Source organism: Leiobunum rupestre, chromosome 2 (assembly GCF_980474605.1).
Source record: "Leiobunum rupestre chromosome 2, qqLeiRupe1.1.hap1, whole genome shotgun sequence".
NCBI classification, from domain to species: Eukaryota; Metazoa; Arthropoda; class Arachnida; order Opiliones; family Sclerosomatidae; genus Leiobunum; species Leiobunum rupestre.
Genome location: NC_143385.1, coordinates 13,845,749 through 13,859,198, shown reverse-complemented (window position 1 = coordinate 13,859,198; position 13,450 = coordinate 13,845,749). Strand labels below are relative to the sequence as shown.

General features: G+C 36.8%; 2 protein-coding genes across 3 annotated transcripts; both read left to right on the top strand.

The window, feature by feature from the left end:
* Positions 1-966: 966 nt before the first annotated feature.
* Positions 967-7,524, top strand: LOC149956177 (uncharacterized). Its single transcript, XM_090164653.1, has 7 exons — positions 967-1,182; positions 1,521-1,562; positions 4,763-5,283; positions 5,782-5,997; positions 6,053-6,123; positions 7,094-7,231; positions 7,334-7,524. The coding sequence occupies exons 2-7, from the start codon at positions 1,541-1,543 to the stop codon at positions 7,356-7,358; spliced, it is 993 nt and encodes a 330-aa protein (XP_090020779.1). The 5' UTR covers positions 967-1,182; positions 1,521-1,540; the 3' UTR covers positions 7,359-7,524.
* A 478-nt stretch (positions 7,525-8,002) lies between these two features.
* On the top strand, positions 8,003-12,435 carry LOC149956176 (uncharacterized). 2 transcript variants are annotated; one of them, XM_090165408.1, is made up of 3 exons: positions 8,003-8,099; positions 8,537-9,353; positions 9,414-12,435. In XM_090165408.1, the coding sequence occupies exons 2-3, from the start codon at positions 8,729-8,731 to the stop codon at positions 11,153-11,155; spliced, it is 2,367 nt and encodes a 788-aa protein (XP_090021534.1). In that variant the 5' UTR covers positions 8,003-8,099; positions 8,537-8,728; the 3' UTR covers positions 11,156-12,435. The 2 variants fall into 2 exon arrangements, with proteins under 2 accessions (XP_090021534.1, XP_090021533.1); XM_090165407.1 differs by having other exon boundaries at positions 8,537-12,435.
* Positions 12,436-13,450: the final 1,015 nt, after the last annotated feature.

Sequence of the window (13,450 nt, the reverse complement as noted above, 5' to 3'; positions counted from 1 at the left end):
TTATTTGCTATGCTGTTCCACAAAAATTTACTCGTCGGCGCCGTCGTGGTCATTTATTTCGGCAGCAGCGGCAGGAAGGAAAAAAAAATCACCAATAGAAAGTATATTAAACGGCTTACCAAATTTAGGAAAGTAAAATTACCCAAAAAATCAAAAACCTTGGAGTAATACCAGGCCCGTACATGGGAGGGCGCCAGGGGATGCTCAGCGCCCCCAAATGAGTACTTGAGCATCCCCAATTTACTAATTTCATAGGTGGGGAGATAAAAATTACTCAAGGCATTGGCACCCCCTAAAATAATTTGAGCGCCCCCGAGTTTTGGCGGCTGTGTACGGGCCTGAGTAGTACACAGAAAAGTACGGTTCTGCGATTAACGAAATATCGACTGCGACGCAAAATCTCGTTATGCCTAAAGGCTATTTTCAATGCAAAAATATTGCTTTATGCCTAATAGGGATTTTTAGCCTTATTCATTTTCTTTTCCGTCGTGGAACTTTGTACTCACGGGGAATTGTTTTTGCGTTGGCCCTCGCCGCCGTGGCGATTTTTGAAAACCAACTTTAATTCACATTGCCTGGCAAGTAGATAAAGATGGAGCAGCTGGGTCATTTTTTTCTTTTGGACGAAATTCAGTTTGGGGTCAGGGCCAAATTATGTCATCGCGGACCCTTCTAACCGAAATTTTAAAGGAGGGATACTGTTGAAGAGGTGAAGCGGAAGCCAATGGTCCCCTATAGTACCGGGTTTTTAAATAGCATGTCTGTTACCCCCAGCTGATTTTGTTACTTTAACTCGTTCATAATGGTTATTTAGTAAAAGCTGTAGATAAGTGTTGCCATATTTGTATAAAAATTGCGATATCCATATTTCCGCGCGATTTCTTCTATAGTCAGTCTAATACTTATAGTCTTTGTTTTGGATTCTGTTTTTTCTGTAGGCTTAACTAGTTACCTCCGTTACTCCGTAAATGATTTGTTTATCATTAGGCTTATCAGTCAGTTATACATTTTGACTAATATAACACCAGTGAAAGTACTATGTATTACGTGAAAAATACCTTTTATCTGTTAAAATATCGTATTTAAATTATAGGTAATTTCAGTTGTGTATAGTTATTAAATTGGTATACAATTCCACACGGATATTGTCTAGTGGAAGTTCGCCCGCTATCTTAAGACGAGGTGAGATAATTGAATATTTTAAAATATATTAAAATGAATTTAAAAAATTAAAAAATTAAACGGCACTTGTACATTTAAATAATGAGGAAATAAGATTTAAACCACTTAGTGTACAATAAAAGTTTTTATTAGAAAAACGACGACTAGTTTCGTTTCCCATTCGGGAACTTCATCAAATTTATCTTGGGGACTTGACGAACAAAAATTTAAAAACCTTTGGGGCGGGTTGGAAAATTTTCGTATTACCTGAAATCAGAAATACATGTATTTCTGCTAAATTAAAATACTTATTTAACAAAATATGCTTGCATGCTATTCTTATGTGTTTCATTTCGCAGGGTGACCGATTTATTTGGCAATGAGTTATTACTGTGACTCTGGTAAGTTAATAATATTTGTTTATCTATATATTTTCTGTACATTCAAAAGACGATACTTTTACTAATACACGTTAGCTGTGTTAGAGCTCTATGAAAAAGCGAACGCTTTATGAGGGACAGACATAGGCAAAATCGCTAGTGATTTTTAGAGATTCACAAAGAGTGAGAGTGCACAGTGTTCCAGAGACTCAAAATTTTTCCATATATTCCGCCAAAGCAAATCTGGAAATATTTTTACATATTATGATTCAGTACACTATACTATTTATTATAGTATAAGAACGGAAGGAGTAATCCATATGGCTATTTAAGGTATATTCAAACTCAGCACAGACGAAATAAGAGTGAAAAAAAAAACGTTTTCGGGCATGTTCAGAAGAGTATTCCTCAAAAAAGTGTAATCCTGAAATTTTATCCAAAAATTCAAGAACACTGCCCCTAATTTTAATTATATTTACTTAAATTTTTTTGATCTGCGCGCTAATTCTTAAAAAGTTAATTTCTAATTTTTAAATGAATTGGCGAAAATTAGCCCAGAGTCGCACTAGTCTGTCTAGAAAAGGCAGTGGCGAATACATACGAGGGGCAGCCCAGCACCAAGTGGTGACTTGATAATTTGTTATTACACTCATAGCTCAAGATGTCATTTAGTGCCCCCCCCCCCTTGAGTTTTTTATGTATTCGCAACTGAGAAAAGGCAGAAGAAATCTAAAAAGAGTAAATTTGAGTTATATGAAATGGCAGAACTTTATTATAGGAATTATCATCCTTAAACAATCAAGTTTTAATTTGACATAGTATTACAAACGTATATTTGGTGATATTAATTTTTTATTTCCGAACGAACTTCTAATCTTAGATTATTTAACATAGATATATTTTCGTGGGTCACTATGGTGTTTTCTCTGTCGTTTTAAAAAAAATTAATAAAAATTGAGTTTAAATCCATTGGTGATTCGAGGACCTACTTAAAAAAATCCGTGAAATTTTTTTCTTACTACCTAATTATTGGATGGTTTCTGACTAAATGAGGCTTTACTACACTGTGATAGTTTTTAACAATTGCCAACTAGTATAACCGAAATAAGGTTGTAGCATATGTAACATAATTGCTCATAAGTATGCCACTAGCTCTATTTCTTCGCTAACGGTTTGTTTCACAGATATTGCGTCATCCGTACCCTACGTAATATTTGACGTCATATTTGATGTCATATTTGACGTCATCGAATCTCAAATGCCGATAATGCCGTCGCCCAATTAGCTCTACGTCTGATAAACCGACGGCCATTATTTTAGTAAAAAAACAGTTTGAACAACCAAGGCTTAGGAGCTAAAATTAACTACAATATAGTGTCAAGTTCTGTTAATGTAATTAATTTGCAAATTAATTAAATTCTCGGAGATTCACTTTCTAAAATAAATTTGTATTGTCAAATAAAAGAAGCAAGTTTATTGGAAAAAACAGTTGAAATTCATTTTAAGATTTTCTGGCGCATCTACAAGGTTGGAGTCTTTGCAGATTCTTTTGAGAATAGGCCTAACTCTTCTAGGTTTGATATGGGTTTTAATAACGCTGGTGGAATATCCCACTTCGGCGACTTGTTCCATTTTCGGAAAGCGATCACTTATTGGTCATTTCCTCAACCTTTTATTTTTCTAAATTACTCATAATTTGACTTCATCCGCACAAACCGAGCGAGTTTATAAATTTCAATAAAGCTACATTGAGCTGACTAAAATTCCGACGCAAAAAATTCCTTCTCAATTTAGAGGTTTTCCATTGGCTTAAATAAATATGTTACTAGCCAATAGTGTGACTCCCAAAATTACTAGGATGAATAAAAAGGTTAAAATCTAACGTAGTCCAACTTTTTACTGGTTCGTGGTGAAACAAACCGTTAGTGAAGATTTTTGAATGGAATAAAGGTACAGTGGCATACTTATGAGTAATTATGTTACATATAGTTGTAGGATTATACTTTTTATAGCCGAAATTTTCACGTTTTGTGGGAATTTTTTACAATGATTTTAGTTAACTTTAAATACGTTTATTTTGAATTTGTGCGTAGATCAACAAATTTTAGTAAATTGAATTAAAGGGCAACGCAAGTGAGCTGGCATTTGTGTGAATCTTTGCAAAGTGCGAAACTTACGGTAAACTGTGCGTGGTTTCGCCAGTACCGAGTGGGGGTAAAAAGCACGTTGCTTTTTCTTTATATTGCCACAGAGCTTGCGTTGCCCTTTAAAATAAGGGGCACGTTCTCAAAAATGTTTATAAAATTTCCAGATGACTATTGCGCTTTTTTTAAGAAGTGTCCGAAAACGTTTTTTTTTACTCTTATTTCGTCTGTGCAGAGAGTTTGAATGAACCTGAAAATGTCCTAATTGACTAATCTGATGGTGTACTAATTACGATCGACATCATGGAACCATAAATAGTGAAGTGTAGGGAGCTGTTGGCTCTCATGGCTTGCGGGGCTTGCCACCACCCTCGTACACATTGTAACCCGGCCACCTGATATAAAGGCTTTAAAAGTCGCTCGATGACTTAGGCCTAGAGTATTAGCCTAGCTGATTATAATATTTCCACATTATCTTTCGTGGTATTTATTCAAAAATTTGGGGTCTCTGGAACACTGGATTGGAACTAAATAAAAAATCTTCACTCTTTTCCACTCTCCCATTTCGTCACCAGCCGAGTGAACTTTTCCCGAAAGAGTGAAATTAGTCAAGGCTACTAATTTCATTCCTAGTCTTGGTGGGAAAAACGAGTTAGGCTGAAAAACCGTACCATACTGCACCCATGCCTCTGTGACTTCTATAACATTACTGAAAGGTCGCCTTACAAACTGTACCCTACGCAGGGCAGAGAAAGTTATCTATTTCACGCTCTCGCTGGTCGTGAGGCGAATAAGTTTGGACTGCATCTGAATCATTTTAAAGCCAATTTCGAGCCACATTTTTCTGGGATTGAATGTTAAAGGTTCGTAGTGGTAGGTTAGGAAATGTTACACAGGGCAGCGCAATCAGTAGAACTTAAAAACAATTTTGGTATGAAAGGAGATGAAGTAATGGCTCCTTCTAAATAGCAAAGCTTAACATTGACTAATGGATTTATATACCACCGTAACATGCATCAGATTTATAGCCCGGTGTACCGTAACAGTTAAGATTTTATTTACCTTCTTCGTTCACAGATGCCGAAGAGCTCCAACCATTGCGAACTCGAATGAAATCAAAAGCATTGACGCCATTCGAAATTGACCAGTCGTTGCTGTATAATGAAGACGCCAATAAGTCAATTTGCTACAATTATGCCAATAGGCGTCTTTCTCTACAGCCGAACGTCTCCAGCTACGAAAGGCCGATGAAAGATACTGCCAACGGGCCTTTAGTGGCGTCGTCGTCTAAGACTTCCACCGAAATAACCCCACCTGTTGGTACTCTTCAAGCTGATATAATTCCCCGAGAGCGATTAGGAACGTTTTCAAGACAAGTTTCCCCTGGCGAAAACTTTTTGAAAATTGAAAAATTAACGGGACATACGATGAAGTCGAGAAGAATGGCGAAATTGAGAACCACAATTGAAAAAGCCAATCTTCCGATAAAGAAAATAGAGGACGATGAACCAGTGCCCATTTCAACTTTAGCAAGACGCGCAGCTCAGCTTGGCCCAATGACCGATACTACATCAAGACCATCAGTGAGTATTATTGAGGTAATACGTTTTAAGTCGAGGTAATTTGATTTTGGGCCAGGTTAGGTTACCGTCAGCGTTAAGTTAAATTTATTAAGTTATTTTCAAAATTTTATTTTCTACTAAATTAAACCATGTGTGTTCTTATGAGCCACAAAATTCATATTTGTTAGTATTCATTTAAGCCTAGTTTTGTTACGTAATATTTCTTACTGACATTAGGAAAACATGAAGGTTATGGTTTGATTATTCGTAAGTTGCTCTTGGTTGTGGCCTATTTTCTTTGCCATGATAATGAATATCTGTAGTCACAACATTAAGACGACCATGGTGGTCACGTGATTATTGGTCAAACAGTATCGTGATGTTTGAAGTGACGTAGAACGATGTCATGGCGGCTGTTTTAAGGCGTTACCATAGAGTAACCCACTCACATAGATACACGGAATTAACCTTTAGCCAATAATTTTCAGCACAAATGTATAATGACGATTTCGTGAATTCGCTTCAATTTTATAGTCACCTTCTTTTTCACCAAGAAGTTGTGATTCGAGACGAGAACTGCTCGAAGATCAAAGAAGGAAAGTGGCTCGGGAAATGATAGCTGACCGAAATGCCATTTGGAAAGCTCGACTTCGACTTCCGCCAAGAATTATCGGTTTCGAAATACCAACTATGTCGATGGAACATTCGATGCAGTTTTTTGCTGAGAGAGAAATGCTTGTTCAACTCAAAGTAAAATAAAATAAATTGAGTTGTTCCATGAACAAACAAATTGATTTTCTTTTAGAGAACGGAAAACCAATCAATGAACGCGATTAAGTTGGAAAAGCAGAAAATAAATACCGACGGATCCAAGAAGTGAGTGTAACCACCACATGGAAGAAAGGTAAGAAGTCGTCCTGTAAGACGATTAACGGGTCATTGATTCATTGTTATGCCACCGGTAGAATGGGGCTGGCTATAAAACGTTGACAACGCGTCTTCTTTCGCTCGTGAAGCGGTTTGATGACACAAAGCGACAAATTATTATTACTGGCTTTCTCTTGGACGTCATCACTCGGCCCTTAAGGGGCTGGAGTGGGCAATAACTGGTGGCTTTACCGGGGAGTCGGGGTCCGGCTCTTGTAACCCATAAGGGTGGTGTTGCTCTGATCAGATGGTCCTATCTCCACCTGGAATTTCGGCTCAGGCTAAAGGAGAGGGTCCAGGCAAGCTAGTCGCCCGGGAGGATTGGGCAGCCTACTGTGGGGTGGCGGGTCTCCGTATGAGGCGAAATGGTCCTGTTTCCCGGCCTTTTGGAGCCCACCGATGCCAGCTGTGCCGAGTTATTTTTGCCGCTGTGTGCCCGTCCTTTCCCTTTAGGAGGTCTTTCTGAAGGGTATGGCTCTCTACCTACGTAGGTAGGGTGTCGGCTGGAGTTGCTATAGCATCCACTCTCTATTCCATAGCTGGGCGCGAAGTCGGAAGTTGGTCGCCCCATTGATGCGTCTTTTGTCGGGATGAGTGGCTTGCGTCGAGGGGGCGACCGTCAGTAGTGGGGTTCTGCTACCTATGACTGTTTTTGTCATCTGTCCGGGCTTGTGGACGCTGGCGTAGGGCATTATGATGAGACCCCCGGTGTAGTAGGCTTTTTGATTCACTTGGAGCAACGGTATATAAAGTTCTGATCCAATGGACGTCATCACTCTGCTTCAAAAGCGACAAAAGACCGGGCGTTAAAATGTTTTTGCAACACGACTACTTACTTTTTCTTCATGACTGAATGAAGCTGTCATTTCGAATGATGACGATTCAAGCAATTTTTTTATTGAATTCGGCTTCGCTTTAGTTCAAAATTTTCAGTTTCGGATGAAAAAGGAAGGTCTTTATCAACTTGGTACGTGTCTCCTAACCGTGATCAACCAGCTGGACCAGGAGTCCGTCCCGAAAGACCCTATAGAGACAGAAGCTCATTTGATCCAATTGGGTAAATCTTCAAGATCTTTTCTTGGAAAGATCTCACTCACGAGGCGAAAAATAGAATGATAATTTTAATATAATCCAGGCAACAATTTAATCTCTTTCATAGGAGGAATTCTAAACAAAGCCATTAGATGACTCGTTAAAATGTTGAGTTTCTGGTGTCATTTCGTTATACAGTTCTTTTATCTTCATACTGCTATAGTCTTTTCATCCAAATATATTCGTATATAATGTTTTATATTTTAAAACGCTTTATCGCCTATTTTGATGTTCTTAATAAAGAAAAACTTTTAACAACTTGGAATAATTATTTATATGCTAATGGCGCGTTGAAGCAATACACTATGCAGTCGCCATGTAATTTTGGACGAGTACCACTAATGTTACAATGTTATCTTTTACACGGGTAAAACCCCTCAAGTGGGCAAAATGGTTATCTAGGCACGCGCCTTTATATATCACCCAACAGTGTCACAAATTTATTTAATGGACATAATTTTGGTCACGTCCATTTGTCCATACGCGTAGATTATTTCTTCAAATAAGGAGTTCCGCAAAACCGAAGCGGCGGATAATTTAACTGGATACATTCATATCGGAGTCTCTGAGATTAGGAAGCTCTCCTAGAAGTCGATTGATTGATGTTAAAATTAAGCCATCTTTAGTTTTAACATTGTTTAAAAGTCTTTGAAGGTTTTAGTGGAAATGGTTTGTTAATTAAGGCTAAAATTGATTTAATTGTGTTAAAATTTATTGCTATTTATCGATTTTTATAGAGGTGTATGAAAAGAGGCTTAGTGAAGACGCTAAACGAAAACTGGGTACTTCAGAAATTCGGAACACAATTTCCTAGTATTTGTCCTAGATAAAAGGTTGGTTTACTGGTTTTTAATTAAAGGATTTCTGATTTTAAATTAGATAATTAAGTTGGCTTAGGATGCTAGCTGTTTTCAGTAAAAAATTATGGGCCTAGGCTTTGTTTGATAATGGTTTTTTTAAGAAACATTTTGGGGTAACGTAGGACTCATCACATTGAAAAAATATATTGGTACGAGTTTGTTGGATAGAACTAAACTTCGCTTTTTTTGCTATAGCAATTTTTTTTTGTAGCAAATGTAGTTGGGCTATTTTAACGTATTTCCCCGAACATTTTTGTGACGTGATAAATTGAAAATACTTCATTGCTTCTTTATAGAGTGTCAGTTTTGTTAGGCCAGAAGATAGTTGGACTATTTATAGCTATAATGTTCCTTATAGATATTTCTTTATACCTGTCTCATCTTAACAGATTTGTTTCATTTTATTTCAGGAGCAAACACATTGGCTTTTTGCTAGTTTCGCTGCTGATAATGTTCAGTTCAAGAACTGAATTTAAAATAATTATTAAATATTGGTAAATCAAAACTATATCAACAATTTATATATTTGGAATTAATATATTACCCATTTTCAAAACATTAAATTTTAAACAAAACCAAATAGAACAATTTTTAGGGTGTATATGACGTCTTTTGTGCTAGAATCGTGCCAATTTTTTAGTCCATTAAATGAACTAATAATGCCTCCAAGCGAGAAATCGTTTGATCACGACTCAGCTAAATTCCAATTGGAGGTATCAAACCAAGAGGAGAGCCAACTGCCTGAAATGACTTTAAATAATATTGGAACTGAAACAGAAGGCTCGGTGCAAAATATTTCGGTTTCCGTAAAGTTCTTTAAATGCCAACTATGTGAATATGAAACTACAAAAAAGTATGGCTTAAAGGAACATCTCAAGAAAGTGCATGAAAGGATATTTCCTTGTGACCAGTGCCATTTTGTGTTAAATTGTAATGCAAATCTTCAACGGCATAAAATGTATCATACGGGAGAGTATCCTTTTCTGTGTGATATCTGTGGCTGCGCTAGCTTAACAGAAAGAAGGTTGAGAGATCATCAACTCATACACACCTATGCAAACGTAGCGAAACCATTTAATTGCGATATGTGTAGCTTTAAAACAATTTGGAAGAATAGCTTAAAAAAACACAAGGATGGGCATTTGAAGCCACCTCTGAAACAAGAAAAGCCCACATGTAAAATTGATTTAGCTATTCCAGCCGGAGATGGTTCAAAGGACCCTGAAAGTAATAATTTTATCTCTATGAAACAGGAAGATTTTAGTAATGCCTCTTGCAACCTACAAGATACAGATTCACAGATTTCGTTGCATTCAGCTATAAAGACCAAGTTAAAACAGAAATGTTTGACTAAAGTAAACAATACTCATGATAGTCAACAGATTTCCATCAGCCTCATTGGTGATGTTGCAGTTCATCCTATTGCGGGATGCAATGTTGCTGTCAAGTCCAAAGCCAAACAGAAAGGTTCCGCTAAACCAAAGAAGTCTAGTATTAAGAATTTGTCTTCCACAGCCAGTAGTATTAGTAAACGTGAATTAAATAAATCGGACAAACCTGTTAAACTGAATATTTCCAGTGGAATATCTACGAGTTCTTTGGAAAGAATAAGTCGCGAAACTCAAGGAACAGAGATGAGCTTCCCTTCACAAATACTTTTTAATGGTCAGAATTTAGTAAATCAAAATAATCACAATACGCAGCAAGCACTCAATGCTGGTATTTCTAGTCAATCAGTCATCCAAAGAAGTACATCGAGGGAGACTCCGATCATGGCTTTTGCGGTGAAATCAAAAGTAACCGGAGACCATTTCATTAATCGTCCTTTACATTATGCTAGTAAAGGATCCAAGTCTACCAATGTTACTCCAATTAAAAATAACTTCCTTGCCGTCAAATCAAGTGTCAGCCTCGATGGTTTTCCCATTGGGGAAATGCAGGGCATTCAGAAAACTGATTTATCTAACGAAACTGAAAATTCTTCGGAAAGCGAGCTAAGTAAACAGCTTCCGACCAGTTTTCATTCCACAGCAGCTCTTCCCAAAGTGAAATCTTATCGGACATATTCTAAAGGGCCCAAGAATACCGTTACTTATAACCATACATTCTCTTTTAATATAATTCGGGACCAAAATGACCGAATAAACAGTAAAGAAAGTGACGAAGAGGTGACTAGCATCGATGATATATCTTATCCAAATAATATAAATGAGCGCAGTTGCGAAATTGACTTGCCCAAACCATTCGACTCGAATCATTTTTCGAAGTTGGACAATAACCACCAATCCTTAAATCCCTTCGATGAAAGTCTGTTAAAAACTTCTTCAAATGGTATAACCACTTTTGGAAGGTCTTCCAATCCCGTTTTGGAATATGACCATTCAGCTACTCACGAAAACATTTTACGTCACTCGAGTTCATTGTTTCTTGATGAAGATTATCCCACCTCATACGATGGCGAGCTAACCGCGCTGGAAACTAAATTAAACGTCACGGCTAACAAGCAAAATATCCCAAACATTACACGCTTGCCTAAAGAATCCACTCTTTTCGACGAATTTGAAGGTTTCTTTTCGGAAGACATCGCAACTTTCGAGAATGAATTCTACCCACCAACTCAACTGGTCCCAATCCATCAATTTTCATTAGACGAGCATCGAACTATCAAGAGACATGAGCCGTCCATTGCACCAAAGGATCTCAATGATAGCGCACTTGACGCCGCGAAGGTTTCGAACGAAATTTGGGAACAGAAGCGAGTTAGGGAATCTCATCTGTCTTCTTTCGCCAATCCGAAGTCAGAAAGCCTTAAAACAATCAAAGCGTGCAAAGTTGCGAGAAAGTCTAGGCTGAAAAACGAATGGCTAACCACGGTTCGACCTTGTTTTGTCAAAATTGAAAAAATGAAACCGCCAACTCTAAAACTTCAACCTCAGCCCTCGCCTAAACCTCAAAGTAAACCGAAAGAATCCAAGTTTAAGTTCCCTTCAAAACCGCGAACTCGCCTACGAAGGACCTGCGTTTGTTAATCTTAATCATAGTTTGCGTATAGAGTCTGTAGATGTACGTTTTTGAAATCTCAAACTAAAGGTTCACATAAAAGCACGCGTGTAAAAGGACACGTTTTAATTTTGATGTATATGGTCGACACGAACATTTTTTATATGATAGACGTACCTATTCTGGTACTTTTGAGTTCCTTAATATTTTATTGTGTTAAAAATATGTTTGGTTTTAGGTTCAGTTAGGTTTCAACTGCTTAAAGCCGTTGTAAATCCCTCAGTCGTGCGCGGTTATTGCATTAAGTTTGATAATGTATCTAAAGAGTTCACGCCAAGGTGGAATTGAATCTGTTGAACAAGAACAATTGTAATTAAGACCCCCGTATCTAACGTACATGATTTTAAAAAACATCATCGTATTGTTATCTCTCAGTTGATGGTTAGTTCCTTTCATATTCCCGTACCGCAAAAGAATTGTAATAAGTCTTTCATTTTCAGAATGTATACAAGTAACTGTAACCGTTCTATAAAATTTGCCATTCGTGCTCATTTCGAATGCTAGCTCTGACCAATTTCATATTTATTTCTACTTATGGAGAATGACTCGGTTGAGACGATTTTTAGCTTTTCTCCAAATCCCTCTCGCGTTTGGAAGAGTAAGCTCTTTCCTTTGCAAAGAAATTAAAATCAGCCAAGTATCTCATTGTTTTCCTAAAGTTAACACTTTTCAACGCGATTGAATCACACGCCATTGAGGGTTTAGACAATGATGGCCGTTTTGACATCGTCTTTCTCCCTGACTATAAAAAACAAATTTGTTACGTCTCCCTGTAAGATAATCACGCGGGAATTAAAAAACTGTATCTAGTCTCTTCAACGCACGAACTCTCAAGACAACTGTTAAACACTTCCATTTCTTCATTATCAATTAAAAATGTTTCGGTGGTCAAGGTGTTCTGCGCGCCTCCTAGATTCCTGTTCCAGTTACGGATTATTACGTTTTTGTATACTATTCTGTCGGTGGTAGATTTCTTAAAGTTCATCACTATATTCAATTCTTTTTTAAATTACCTGTGGTGTTTGATGCTCATTAACAAAAACCTCAGGCTGAGAGCAAAAATCGAGCGCGTCGAGATACGAGCTTTTCGAAAGAAATTCAAAATAATCCATGTGGGTTTTAAATTTACAATGACTCATTACTTAATTTTTTATACGTTTAAGTGTGTTTACAGCGAGTTTTACAGTACTAGATTAACATATTAACAATATTATATTACATTTGGAACAACAAAAAACAGGTTTATCAAATAGCGCTTTAGACTAGCTTGACTTTCCCTTTTAATTAGTTCGAAAGCGTTATTTTTTTCACTTTTTATAAATAGCGTGAAATCCAAATAGTTTTTTGACTGGCTCGATTTTTGTTCTTAAACAAATCATAGTTAGGCTTAGTTAATTTCTTGTCTTCCTTTAATTAAGCAGGTGCGATAATTTTTACCACTTAAGTTATTGCATGTTGATGGAAATTTTAAATTATGTGTGCCATAACCATTTTAAGTATAATAGTTTCACTCTTGGAATGTAAACGTTCGATCTGTGGTGTATTGTCTAAATAAAATATGAAATTTACACAACCTTTTTTTTTTAATCGTTTCAAATAACGAAACTGGCAAACGTGCCAAAATTAATTTTAATCTAGAATGAATACGTTGACCGGTTGCGATAATTAAGTTGCTGACGGGCGTAACTCTAAAGATGTTTCCAAGATTGAAACTAAACATTATTTAAGGTTTAAAGTTTGCCAAGGAAAAATTAGATTTAAATTCCACGTCTGCATTTATTGCATTCTAATTTGAAATGTTTCCCGCCAAATGACACGATGGAAGAAAAGAAACTGTTTACCTACTTCTATTAGCTATGAAAAAATGTATAGTCTGAGGAACATTTCTTTTTCTGTGTCCCAATTTTGGTTAAAAACCGAGAAACCTTTTTCGGAGTCTAGTTCAGAAACCTTCATTGTTTAAATGAATTTGATAAGTGTTATTTCTTTTGGTATTGAATACGGAAATAATTACGAATTGTAATCACCGTTTACTTAATTTTGTTCTCTCATCTTACGACTAGACATTGTAGCTGAGTTATTTGCAGATCTGTAACCTGTACTCCGAAAATAATTAAATACTTTATTTTACGTGTACTTAATAAAATTTAAAGCGTACTTGTGCTTCTGCGTTGATTTTGCTAGTTGTCTCCCCACTGGTTAAAGGTGTTTTTCCTCCGTTTCCCCTTACCATAAAACTTGTAGAGGTTTTTTTTTTTTATTCA

Coding starts and splice junctions, on each gene's coding strand:
- LOC149956177 (XM_090164653.1), top strand. CDS start 1,541: ATGAGTTATTACTGTGACTCTG. Junction 5,284..5,781: donor CATCAGTGAGTATTATTGAG/GTAATACGTTTT, acceptor TCAATTTTATAG/TCACCTTCTTTTTCACCAAG. Junction 5,998..6,052: donor AAATGCTTGTTCAACTCAAA/GTAAAATAAAAT, acceptor ATTTTCTTTTAG/AGAACGGAAAACCAATCAAT.
- LOC149956176 (XM_090165407.1), top strand. CDS start 8,729: ATGACGTCTTTTGTGCTAGAATCGTGCCAATTTTTTAGTCCATTAAAT.